At 37.3% G+C, this 14,154-nt stretch overlaps 1 protein-coding gene across 2 annotated transcripts in view; it reads right to left on the bottom strand.

The window, feature by feature from the left end:
- Positions 1–14,154, bottom strand: part of ENTREP2 (endosomal transmembrane epsin interactor 2) — a 93,526-nt gene that overhangs the window by 47,221 nt on the left and 32,151 nt on the right. For both annotated transcript variants that reach the window (XM_088519747.1, XM_088519749.1), the window contains exon 2: positions 13,146–13,202. In XM_088519747.1, the coding sequence (XP_088375873.1) occupies positions 13,146–13,202 (57 nt within the window). The remainder of the gene's footprint in view (positions 1–13,145; positions 13,203–14,154) is intronic.

Below are 14,154 nucleotides of genomic sequence, written 5' to 3'. Positions count from 1 at the left end.
AACAAAGGGAGGTGGGCACCTAACTCATCGCTCCACATTTCTCGTTCTTTTGCCACTTTAATTTTAGGAAAGGTGTAGAATATCTCAAACCGTTTTGTATAGGTCCTTTTCATTTGGTATACACTTTTATGTAAGGGCCATTAGAGCACAATTTTAACAGTAAACATTCAGGGTTTTATTGTTTTCTGTCCTGTGGAATGGGAGCCCCATTCCACAAATTAGCCCCCAAAAGCATCCAAGAATCTGTTCTATGTTCTTCTGTTGCAAATAAAGTTCTGTTAATACAAGTCTGCTGATTCTCTACTGGGGTTCTTGTGCATAGAGCAGGTTAATAATACACTATCACCATGTTCCCAAGTTTACTGGTACTAACAGGGAAAGCATGAATTTTTTCCTACCAATTTCCGATAGTTGTCATTCATTTATTTTAAAAAGCAAAATGCTAAATACAGAAAATGCTGATAGGGCTATATAGACTATAATAAGAATGCAAGGCAAGCAGATACACTATGGTTTTATAACTTTTTTAATTTAGTGATGGATATTAAAAAAAGAACACACACACAACCATTTTGGAAATCACACTGCAAAATGATAAAGGAAAAAAAAAATAGGAGAAAATGGTTGGGACAGGAAATAATTCCATGAATAAATGTCCTGAGAATATTCCTGGGTAGATAAAATCAATTTCATTTAAATAGAATCTGAAGAAGGAAAGTCATTGACAGTTTAAAACACAAAAGCACACCTTCAAATCCAACATCATTCACTACAAAGACTTCAGTTTAAAATGTAATAGGTAATCACAGTACATTTTCTGATAAGTTCATATTTCTGTTTAAATAGGAATTAAAGGCATTCTAGCTAGCCAAATAAAGTTCTATTCCTCAAGAGAGTGAAAGAGGAGTGAAGATAACCTGGTAGAGTTTTTAAAGATTTTTCCAGTGTTTTTAACAGCTATTCAAACTTCTCCTGTATGTATCAATTCTTCAGGAAAAATTAAGAATGTGCATCATGAGTTACCTTTGCTGGGTGTCAGGGAAACAACCTGGACTATTACTGATTCTCGAACACCCCTGAAATACAACAACAGCTTTTATTACTACTGCTCAGTTACAGCTCTACTGACCGATAGTGGGTAAAAGTGACAGGAATGTTGCTTTTTTAGTGCACTGGTATTACAATAATGTAATAACTTGCAATAATGTTAAACAGAATAATGTTAAGAATCATTATCATGAAAGCCTGGATACTAAAGGAGTCTCCAAATTGACTCAAGATGGGAAATGAAGCATGGGGAAAGCAGAATTTGCCTTTGCAAGGAAGGCACAATCAGTAGTACTTCATGCATTCCATTCATGTGTTCAGTTTTTCTGGGAACCTTTTCACTTCTAGTGAAATTAGAGAAGGAGATGCCACCACAGAAAAGAAAATTTTGGTTCAAAAGAAGACCGCTTAAAGTGCAGCTTCCTGGCTGTTTTCTACCCTGCAAATGCTGGCTGGGCTATGTGCTTCCTGCAAGGGTGCTGGAGAGACAGGAAGAGTCAACCCATTCAACAAGGGTAAAGGAAAGGAGATCAGTAGCTCTCATAGAAGGAGACCAAAAAAGAGAATGTGTTACTTCACTTTCATTTTTTTTATTTTCACTTCTACTTTGTCCAACCGAGAAAAATAAAATAAAAAGCAAGCTACTTAAAAACAAGGAAACAAAAACCATACACACACACATGAGAATGACTAACCTGAGCTGAATAAAGTTAATAATATGAAAAGAACTGCAGTGATTTCCTTACCTCTGTATTTGGAACTATACTCAAAATATGCTGCGGTTACTTTGTGCTGCATATGCTGAAGTCACTGTGTTATAAAACTCTAAACTGCAGGTTTCTTCCAGTGGAGTAAAGCCTCATTCTGGTGGACTGAATTTTCATTTAAAATGCTAACTTAAAATACACCAGTTCTCCTCATCATTTTGATAGTGCAAACTGCAGATGCCAGAAAAAATTTAAGCTCAAGAGTATATAAGTGGCCACATAAAAGTGGCAATCTATTAAGACATCTCAAAAGACTAGCAATTGTTTAACCTCATTTGACTGCTAAAACAAAAAGCCAATTCCTGACAAAATCCACCAATTTAATTGCCTCTTGCCTTATAAGGCTAAAACACATTATTCAAAGCACAAATATCCTGGTGAGCCGAGAGTGACCAGTGCCTTGCTGTTCCTTCATGCATGGTTTCCCCATCCGATACACTGGTGCATCAAAAAGCACAACCCAAGCTCCCAGGACTGCAGTCAATTTTTGTGCAGCGCTCAAGACCCATTACTGTAGTATTAACTGGTAAATAGAAATGCTTCATAAAACCCCTCGCCTGCTCATCGCTCCCCACCCAAACATATCCAACAGCCACCATTCCTGCAACCTGAGCAGTGCTCTCTGTCCCACAATACGTCACGTTGCTTGGAGCTAAACATGCTGGTTTGCATCTTTAACACACCAAACTAGAGATGACCCAGAAGCACAAAAATGGCATGAGAACCTTCTTATGTTCTCTTGCCAACAGCAAGATGGAGGTCAGGAAATTATTTCAGCGTGGTAATTGTAAAATCAAGCTGTTCTAGTGAGGATTTATCCATATATCCAAACACATACTATACTTGGTGATAGTTTCATCTCTGAAACAGTATGACTTGCCATTGCAGCAATAAAAAACAGAGCATTTGACTCAGTTAACTTGTGCATTGTCTATTCTGGTTTCTAGTATTGCAAATTTCTACCCAAACATTTTGCAACACTTTGAACAACTAAATATTGTGACACAGCAGCAAAATGCTGAACCATAAATACATGTTTTCTCAGTCTGGAATCCAGTTAAGTCGGCAATTCATTTCAAGTCCTTGTTTCAAATTTTCTGTAATGACTATGCTTTACATGCTGTAAATAAGCAGGACTCAACTGCGTTCAGTGGAAGTCTCAATCTAGTAGGTGTAGATCCTCAGTAGGAAATGAATCACAAATAGATGTTTAATCAGTCAAGAAAACACTTCTTGAAAATACATCTGCCTTGATAATGATATCAAAACAGCTTTATGTTTCTATCTTTGGTCTGTTTCTAAATTAGCTCTAACTGTGTGGAATCACTTCTTCATGGGTTCTCTGCAATGCAAAGGTTCTAAAACCAGTAGAAATGTGCAAAATAAATAGAACAACTTTTTCTTTGCAAATAATTTGACCTACATATATATATATATATATATATGTGTGTATATATATTTTAAACATATTGACTGTTTTAATCTCACAGCTCATATCTAGCTTCCTTTGGCTGTAAGGATGCTTCAGTGCTTCCAAAATTCTTGAGATTACATCAAATGCCAGGGCCCAAAGTACTGATATTTCATTTTTATAATGTGAAAACCAAGAATATCAGAATCATCATCCCATCACCTCCAGACAATTTCTGATAAAGTTCACTGGAGGTTGTATCTTGCTCCCTTTTCTATTTTTTAGAAACCGCTACAGATACTAACTGAACTGCTGGAACTGAAACAACTTCCTTTTTCGCTATTTGCTGCCCAAATATTGGAATTACTAAGCAATCTTGTCCACTGTACATTTTACCACATTTTCTCTTCAGAGTCCTTCACCTATTTCACATTTGGTACCAGCTGCTGCAAATTCTTTTCAGTGTGGTTTGTAGAGCTTTTCCTGCAGCAGGCCGCTGGCTCCCCCAGACCTCCATGTCCCCTACACTTCCATGAAACTCCACTCACCAAACCAGACAACAAGCTCTCATCGCCCTGCTCAAACGCTTCACAAACGGCACGACGGCAATTCAGCCTGTGTCTTTTAAGAAAGTGCTGTTTTGTAAAATGGATGTCCACTTTTATTCCGCAGACAGTCTTTGAAAGGCACAACATTTTCTTGTGCTGATACTGTTAAGCAAACATTTCTTTTATTCATCTTCTGAAATGCATTTATCCACAGCTGTGCATAGGAGGTAAAGGCATAATGGACTGTTCCTTTATAAAAGATTATGTAGTTAAAGATTATGTAGTGCTTTGTTTCCCAGTGACTGGATGGTAGAAAGCTCCAAATAGTACAATTGTGGATAGGAAAGGGACTAAATGTCCATACTGTGAAAGAGACTAAAAGGAAGGATATCTCAGAAGCAAAGATAAACACTGTGAAATTTTTAGCATGTGAAAACAAAGGTGCTAAATAAAGGAGGCCTTTACAGAGAGACAAAGGTATCTTACTGAAAAAGGAGAGAGACATCCCTAAACAAAAATAATTTATTTGCTTCAGCGTTTACAAAGGAAGCAAGGCAGATGTCAGAAGCCGAGATTAATTTCCCAGGGAGGAAGAAGAAATACTGAAGGAAAGCAGACGCAAGCCAAGAAAGCGCTGAGGAAATTAGACCGCGGAAAGGCTGCCAAAATGCTAGGACCAGATGGGCTGCAGCCTCGATTTCTAAAAGAAAGAGCAAATGAGAGGGAAGAACCATTAAGAGATATATTTAGAAGGCATGTGAGACCAGGGAATTACTATAGAGAGGGAAATGTGGCCCCCGTGCCATTCCCTGCCCTTAAGCAGCAGCATCCTGGAGGGGGGCAGGCTGCCGTGCCACTGCAAGGGTGACCTGGTGCCACGGGAGCAGGGGGCAGCACGGGCTGCTTAAGGGTAATACAGTCATTTCTTGTTTCCGAGGCTATGCCCCAGGAGGCTGTGGCTGCCCTTCCAGAAAACCTGCTCGCCCTCCTTTCAACTTTTGCCCCGGGATTGCTGATGAGCTGCCCTGCAGCACAGAGGGTATCGGGTCTCACAGGTGACAGCTGGGGTGGCAGGGCCCCAAGACAGGCAGCCTCTAAGGGAAAGGTAACAGCGAGCTGGGGACAGACTCCCCAGAAAACCCTGCAGGAGATGTTAAGCAGCCGAAGGGGACAGAAAATTCATTCTAAACAGATGCTTCACTCTCCAGTTCTGACACCTGGTTTTTCTTCCCCTTTCTAGGGGGACCTCTGATTCCCTTCCCCTGTTTTCATCTCAAGTTTTGTTTCTTTATTTTCCAGTTTGCTATTTGACTGTGTCTTTCTCCGTTTCTGACCATCTTCACCTCTGGTCAGGTAAATTCTGGAAACAGCCAAGGAAAGCATGGAAGGAGGGTGGCCCTGGGGGGGAGCCTCAGAGACACCGACACGGGCGAGACAGCACCTGCCAGGACCTACGTGCTTATGTTTATGTGCAAAAAGCAAATGGGCATAAATGTAAATGGCATCTATGCACGCAGGAATTGCAAACTTTAAAGACTGGGATCATGCTGGGAAAACAGCTTAGCAGGTCCACGGAACTTCCAGCCTACCCCTGGAGCCCCAGCTTCACACACACTTGTGCCTACACACATGCACTTGCTATCAGGAAAGGAGAAAATCCAAGACCAACAGCTTGAATAAGAGGAAATGAGATAGCGTCAGTGTATCCCAAACTAAGAGGGGATTAAAAAAATAAAAACGTCTGTTCTTAGACAGGAATCACTTTGGATGGTAGATGGCAAATGTGATCAGCTCCTTTCTGAGTCCCTCTTGATACGCTGATGTGCCTTTATATTTGAAGCTTTTTCTTTTTTTTTTTTTTTTTTTTTTTTAAGAACAGACATGTTCTTAAAGAAGACATGTTTTTAAGAACATGAATCCCCAGTATATGATGCCAGCGCAGCAACTGAAAAGGCCATTCTACAGCATCCAGAAATTGCATCCAGAGTTTATAGCACTTTAAGCTAAGGTTATAATTAAGCTTAACTGCTCTATTAAGATTTAAATATTTGGAGGAAATATCATTCCTCCATAAAGCACTGTGCGAATTCATAGTAAATAAAATAATGCATGCAATTAAGAACCACAGTCTAAGCACCAAAATTAAAAGTTCAGGCTGAATTGGGGCCAGTGTGGGTGATCAGACAGCTTTTATTTTCTGAACAACTACACAAAACATGAATAGGACAGGTTCTATATGCACATCAAAAAATAAATTCACCTTTTATATATACACCTTTGAAATCTGCTTTTTGAGAAGTGTCACAGTAAAATCTGATCACTCAAATCTTCACAGAAAAATAAAACAAAAATTAGTCACTAACTATGGCATATTCATATGAAATATTTATCTTTTTTACCTAGTTATGCTGTTCATCAGGGTAATTTATGTAACAAAAATCTAACGAAATCCCCACTTGCTTCTCATATACTTGGTTATTTCTTTAAGCCTTTGGAAGCGATCAGAAGAAAGCATACAAAAGGAAATTAAGAAAAGACTAAGCAAGAGGAAAAGCAAATATTCTGGTTGTCTTGCTACCTACTGCAAGATTAATTACAAGCAGAAACCATAGGAAGTAATAGAAAGTGAAAGATCTACCATCAGTTTTGGTTGGAATAACTCGATCAGGAAGTAGCTAAAACAGTCTAAACCAACCCTGGTCCAGTGCAGTTCTGTCCCTTTCTTTTCTCCTGTTGCTTTCTGCATGTTCTTGGCAATAAAGTCTCCAGTCCAAGAGCACTATTTACTGAATCCCCCTCCCCTGGGGGAGCTGAGCACTTACTACTCAGAATTCCACATGAGAAAACACGAGAGCTGCAGTGCTTGTGGCCCACATTTCACGTGGGTGCAGAGTGGATAGAAAGGAAAGGCAGCCCTTGCAGGGTTCTCCAAAGTGTGCGACAGACCATGGGCACAGGAGCTAAAAAATCACTTAAAAACAGAGGGAAAACACTTAACAGTTTAGGTGAGTTAAAGAATTCACAAAGCACTGACTTAAATATCTTGCTTTTTAACTCACCACTCTACATGTTAATATTTTAACATTTTTATTCCTGCTTTTGAATTCCAGCATCAACACACATCTCCACTGGCAGGTAGTCAGAAATACGCATGCATAATTCTATATCCTAAATTTGATTTAAGCATACTACGTAAATGAAGCAAGCAAAATGGACAAAATCCCTTAAGGCAAGAAAGGGAAGAGAGGATCATGAAATACAAGGATAAATCTTTGCTAATAAAAATATTTTTGAAATAACAAAAGGATTTGGAAATATGATTTGCAAGCAAACTAATACAAGGCATTAAATGAATTCGGGCTTTCCATTTGTATATGGTAAAAATGATAACACAAGACAGATCAGAAATAGGCTGGCCTGCTTCTAAAAACTACAGAGGACATGTACCTGTATTTTACCCTACCACAGTGATATAGACAAGCCTTTTCTAGACATAGCTTTAACCTTCCATGGGAATTAGCAATAATAAAATGTGCCACAAGGATTTCAGGTAGTGTCTAGTGAGAACAAGTAACTTCTTTCTTTCTTTCTTTTTTTTTTTTTAATCACTATGGTAGGAATATTTTTCCCTATAAGTATAAAAATGAAACCTATTCTCAGTCCTCAGTCCTCTTTCTTCTGCAAAGATAAGCATCTGAAAATAAACAACAAACATCTAATTTATACCCAATGCTGTAAGAAGCAAAGTAAAAAAGTGGGGAAAACCTGCCCTGTAACCACATTAGATAATTTTTACAATACCTTTAGAGAAATGAAAGGAAATAATTGATGACTAAGTGATTAAGGAAATATTAATGATGAACTTTGGAAAATGCATGACCTGTCTTAGAGTCTTGGCCTAAACATAAATACACTTCTGCTTCTACAGAGCTCTCCACTGCAATTCAGAGTAGCTTACCAAATCAATTTAACAAGCAATAACTTTACTACATGACAGATTTCTTTAGCTCTAATTTTAACATAGGAACTCTCTCCAGTCTAATTTTGCATTCCTTCCTTTCTTAAATAAGCTTTTCTTCACCACTTCCCTTTATATTTTTCACTTCTCACCAAAAGAATAACAGAAAAGAAACTTGCAGATTCAAACTGTAACGGGAAAAATATTCATACTCATATTCTTAGTCTCTGTATAAGCATACTTTAACTATTACTAACCCTCTCTTATGTTTTTCTTCTGCTAATGAACTCTTATATGTAACAGTCTCATAAAATGTGAATATAACTAGAAAAGAAGTTTGGTTCAAAGCAAGTACAGGCCACGACTTTCTTTGTAAACCTTTCTCAAATTTACAGTTTCAGAGAACAAAAGCTAGCACATTTCTATCACTTACCAGAACCAACATATGAAATGTGAATCTATCAACAAAGAAATGGAAAGACTGAGACACACAGGCAGTACCAGCAGTTACAAACTTGTTCAGCTAAATCTTTTGAGAGATTTTAGTATTAACAAATTTGTTGGAAAAAACAGTAATTTCTATTTTACGAGAAAGAAGGAATTTTAAAGCTGTCATGCAAATAATTAGCAATCATCAAAACAAAATCTCAAAAGTATTAAAAAGGCCAATGAAAAAGCTCCTAAATATAGGATGAAATATCAAGTACTGCACAAATAAAAGAGTAGCAATTTAAATAAATCAAGCTCAGACCCAATGAGCCTATCAGTCACGTTTTTGTCCTCTTGTTTATGGTAACTGGCACTCACCTGTAAGATTAGGACTGGTGTTAGGTATCCACACATTTCATGGAGCAGGTGTATGTGCATATATTTATTTAAAATCATTAATAATTTCCGATTTACAACAGGTACAAATCTTTTTTACTATTATTGAAAAAAAAAAAGTCAAATATTCAAATAGTTAAAATATTTCCCTGGATTCTAGGCAAAAAAAGTTCTCATTTTGCAACAAACTCCGAGTTGGCCCAAGAGCAGTGTTTTCTGCCAAAGCCCGGCTGGGATTTCACTGGTTCTTGCTGGAGGGCAGTCTGAGGTGCTCCACAGGGTTCACTCGTGGCCATGGACTCGACCAGCGCACACCTCCCAGCGCACACGCTGCAGCTCTGCATCAGGCAGCTCCGTCTCAGCAGTCGCACAAGTTCTTTCCCTCTTGCCAGACCGTTCCAGCAGCCTCATAGAGAGCAAGTGCTACAGCTTAGCAAGTTAATCCAGGGCTGGACACGCACGCTAGCACATTTTCTCCTTATTTCAAGCCAGGGAAGGACAGACAGGAAGATCCACTTGGCCTGACTTCACCATTGCCCATTTACTTCAATAAAAGGTAGCAGGATAGAACTGGCCTGCAGATGCTTTAAACTTAACTGCTTTTAAAACATTTTTCCCCCTCTCTCTGCTTCTCTGGCCTCATTTTGTAAGCTTTTATGTTAACAGAAAACAATGATTCCTAGCATAATTTTAACTATCTTCATGAATGAGTAAAAAAAAGACAAAATGAAAGATTTAAATTGGTTGTGAAGGTACTAAATCTAATTAGCAACAACTATTGCCCACCTGTAAAAGAATACACACACACACACAAAAGTATGCATATATATATGATCCAAACATGTCAGAAAATATCTATTACTGTGTATTGATAGAGTTTTTGAATGAAAAACGTACTACAGGAATACTTTCATACATTAATTCCTAGTTTGTAGTTTGAGAATTACTCATTCTACTGAATTGAAAAGTCAGTAATTACACTAAGCTATTCTTTTCCTTCTTTAAAGACTTTATTAAGATGGAATTCAATGCAAGATTGAAGACAGACACCTTGCAAATCTGTAAATCGGTAAACATCTAACCATAATGCTGACATCTCAGCTTGCAATTAGGAATGAAATGTTTGTACACTGTAAAAAGGATGGGGGGAGGGAGCAGATTACAATTGTGCTGAAACAAAATTACAAGTACCCAAGATGTTGTTTTAATTCTTAAGTCATTGGATAATCGGTATTCTACTGTTTTAATGAATTCTGATTACCATTATTACAATGATATTATCGCCTTGGTTAAATTCTAAACTAAAAGCCTCATAAATGTTCCAGAAACAGAATGGACATTATTACTGATTTCTAAAGGGTACAAACAAAAGACAAAATAATCTCTGTTCAGACCATGGGGAAGTAAATTCCTGCTTTTACACAGTCCTGACACACCCTGGATTTTCTGCCTAAATAAGGGACTTTTCCTTAAAGCACTATGAACTCTCTCAGATATCGTAACTAAAAATGCGGAAAGTGTGATGCAGAAACATCTGAATATTATATGTGAAAAATATAGTTTGAAATTAATCCAGAAGTAATTTAAAATAAGGTCTCAATTTCCCATATGACCCCTTAAGAAAATGTAAATATGGTTTGATAGCAGAGATACTCATTTATGTAAAATGATTTGGAAACATAAGCAACAGAGGGCTAGATAGGGACCAAATAAAGCTCAGACAAATCAACACAATTTAGTGAATTCTTCAGAGGATGAAACTATGCAAAGACACTGCTCTGCCTTGGGAGCCTCCACATACTTCTACACATTAGCATGACAGTAGAATTTCCACCCTGCCTTGCAAACACACAACTGTTCTCAGTTTTGCCTTTGGTTCTAACGTGGCAAACCACACAACCACCTGTAACGTGCTGTGATGATGCTACGTAACACATTCCTCCTAGGAGTCCATCAAAACCAACTGTTGATAACTACCATCTGTGCTTATTACTCTGCAACTTCTTGCAGTGAGAAAACAACAGAAAACAGAAAACAACAAGCATCAGAGGATTTTTGCCCAGCTTTCAAACATCACATAAATAGTATAGCTTGCAGTCTCATCACATTTAAGGTTTAATTTTATAAAACCTTATTTTATGTCTTCAAATACTGAAGCTATCTTTCTAGGTGGCCTTTGCCCTTTTCAATGCTGTATTATGCAATACATTGCAAAAAACAAGTAATGCATATTGGAATCTACTATTCAGCTAATGATAAAACTATAAATATTGCAAAAAGACAACATTTCCATAGGAATTGTTCACGCAGACTGCAAGAAATATAACTCAGCGTAATGCTGGTGGGACTTTGGGTATTTTTTACATATAGTAAAACGTAAGTCCTTATAGCACACAATTAACATTTAAGTATTAAATGCTTAACCAGAACAGTCATAGCATGGACATGTGGGTTCCTGCTGCTAAAAGGTATTTGCAAATCAACAAGGAAAACTGACACTGCAACCTTTGTGAAACGGTCAATTAGCGGTTATTGCACAGCTTCATTACAGAGGCAAAAACATTGTCCCCTGCTCCTTCCTTCAACTCATTATTATACAACCAAGTGCAAATACAAAAGAACAACGATCTGGGTTTAACTCTTATCAGCACTAAGCTTACTCTTGGGAATAAGTGATCCTAGAACAAATTTTAGAAAGGTGAGCTGTTCTGAAAGACTACTAACATTTATCATTTCCTCCCACTTATATGTCTTGTCATGAATGCTACTGAATGCTACACAGCCACCTATTCAGATTTCACAGAAAGAATCTAAATCTGAAGGATTTTAAAACATCCAGGTATTCAGGATTTTAGAAATAAAGGTTTTTTCTACAGCAACAAAGAAATCTTACTTATAAAAAGCAAAGGCAAAAAAATTGCAAAAGCTTTAGCACTTCTGCTTTAGTTTATAATACTGAAAGATACGGTTCAAATTAAGCTTACTCTAATTAATTCAGTTCTGTACATTTTCAACTATATTCTTGTTTCCTGGGCCTATATTAACTATGTGACAAATGTTAAATGTGCATGCACGCATTTTCAGAGGTAATATTTACTCGCTAATATACCCTTATTAACACAATTATCTCACAGTTTCATCTTTTTGATTTGAATCTACTACTGCTTTGTGCTAACAGCTAAATTGCGACTCTATTAGTAGACATACACAAAGTATGAATTACTTTTCATTAAGTGACTACACGACTCTCCCTGCAGAACACATAACAGCTAAAATTTGTTTCACAGACAAAGAGAAGCAGCTTGGTTTTCCTTGTAATATGTTCGTGCTCCACATACATACTGTAACATGACAAAGGAACAGATCTTAGGGACTGAAACTGCCTTTCATAAAATAGGAATATCTTTTTGTGTCTATATTTTGTAAGTCTGTATAATGAAAGAGCAGCAAATCAGTGTTTATATTTATTCAATAAAGGTAACAGTGTCTTAAGGAGTTAAATTATTTAATTTAAATGTTAGCACTTCAGATTATTCAGTTCTCTTCAATCAATGCTTGATTATGAAGCCTTATAAGCATGTGAAATACCTGAAGTGGCAAGCAATTACAGCTCTATTAATTGCAGCGTTTTGTCACCAAAGCATTTGTTATTCCTGTTGCAAACAAACCAAAACTTCACCACAGCTTATTTGTTGCAAAGGTTCCAGTTCCTCAATATTTATATTAAAAACATGTAAAGTGACACAATATGTAATGTAAGCCTAATTATCACTAATGCTTTTTGCATTTGAGGACTATTTTATATTCTAGAATCAAGTATGCCCAAGATGATGCTTTACTTGCTTTTGGCAAATCAAAAAAATTCCTAAATTAATCTCTTTAAGGCACAAGTCCACGTATCCTCTGAGAGGATATCTGCACTTGGGGAGAAATGTGCTTCACAAAAATGAAGCATGATAAATTATTCTGCTCAGGCTACTGTCCTCTTTAGATTAAGGCAGGATTACTAAATGCTTCTCAAATGTAACAGCACTCTGAATTATTTCCTAAACCATACACACAAAACTAACATCATTCAATACAAGTCAGACACGTCCTACTCAAAGAGAATGCAGAAAATATTCAAAAAAAATACACAAAATCAATGATTTCTTTATCTGTACATCAAGATGACATATACATCTTCAGTAATAAATGTGATCTACAAACTAAGTCAGAAGGCATTTCCAAAAAAAAGTAATATTTTACAGTCTTCTTTTGTTTATAATATTTTGCTTGCCCACATACTATTATGTATTGCACCAGCACATACACTTACACACACAGCCTTACTTCAGTGCAAATTACTACGGTTAGGACGTCATCACCGGCCACAAATACAATGAGAAGCTGCAATCTATAGTCTCACTAAAAAGACTATTTGCAACATTACTGTAAAAGGACAAGACAACTAAGCCTAGAATTGGAAAATCAATTGACACAATTCTATATAAAGATAAAATGACTAGGAGTTACTTGCAGAGAAACCTTTGGTCACTACAGGTCATTGATGTAAATGATTGACGTAATTAAGCAATATTGCCACTCACCACAAGCGAAAGGGGCCTCTTCCATGACACAACGCCAATCAGTCCTGACAGCAGCACCTGCAATAAGGAGACCAGAGTCACCAAAGACATATGGGTTTTATATCAGCATCCTTTGAAAATAGGAAGAGCAGAGCGTTCAGATGCAGGACAACACACAGCCATGTGGCGTGTTTCCAGAGTGCTGCGAACAAACTGCTAGAAGATTTGCTGTTTTCATTTAATCTGCAGTATCAATTAAAAACGGAGGTACTGTTGATGTGTTTGTGTTGTGTTGTGTGTAAAGCAATTTTCAATCCAGTTGCCAGATCTAGGTAGTTCTGATCAGTTCAGAGTGGGTCTTCAAACACCTTCTCCCCAAGTCCCAAATATTAGCAGTACTAATGGAAAAAAACCTTTCAGGATAGATTTTCTTGTGGTCTCTTAGCAACAGCAAAAATTAGCTCTGAGAAACACACAAACAGAGGAGTCAAAATGGGACAATCACTAATTTCATCAGCACAGAATCATTCCTCGGGAGCAGTGCCTGAATTAACATCAGTCACTGACTGCTACAAAAATGTTATGCAATTTCTCACTAAGCCTCTGTTTCGATGGCAGAACTATGCCCTAGAAACACTGTCCAAATCATTCGGGTGATTGAGAGTGCTTAAACAGCAGTGCAACAAGCCAAAGGACTCACTATCTGACCAGGATTTCTAATAACAGCAAGGAAGCCCCCACCTCTCTCTGTAGCACACGACTTCGTTCACGATGGCATTTATACTTTAAAATAAAACTGAAATGTATCTGTGATAAAAATACTTACAAACTTTATCCTGGCAAAACTAAATCAGCAAAAAGATTTTTTTTTTCATATAAGAAAAACAGGATGTGCTTTTTTAGGAAAAAAAAAATCAAGTAAAACTTGTCTACTGTACAGATACACCAACCCCAAAGTTTTGAGTTCCAAGCTTCTACTGAAAAACTACTGAAACAAGACATGGTATTTTCTTAGATTTTCAGAACTTGC

Source organism: Tinamus guttatus, unplaced genomic scaffold (assembly GCF_059628265.1).
Source record: "Tinamus guttatus ecotype Peru unplaced genomic scaffold, ASM5962826v1 Tinamus_guttatus_pri_ptg000004l, whole genome shotgun sequence".
Classification (NCBI taxonomy): Eukaryota; Metazoa; Chordata; class Aves; order Tinamiformes; family Tinamidae; genus Tinamus; species Tinamus guttatus.
Note: the sequence above shows the minus strand (reverse complement) of the source record. Positions and strands in the feature narration are given on the sequence as shown.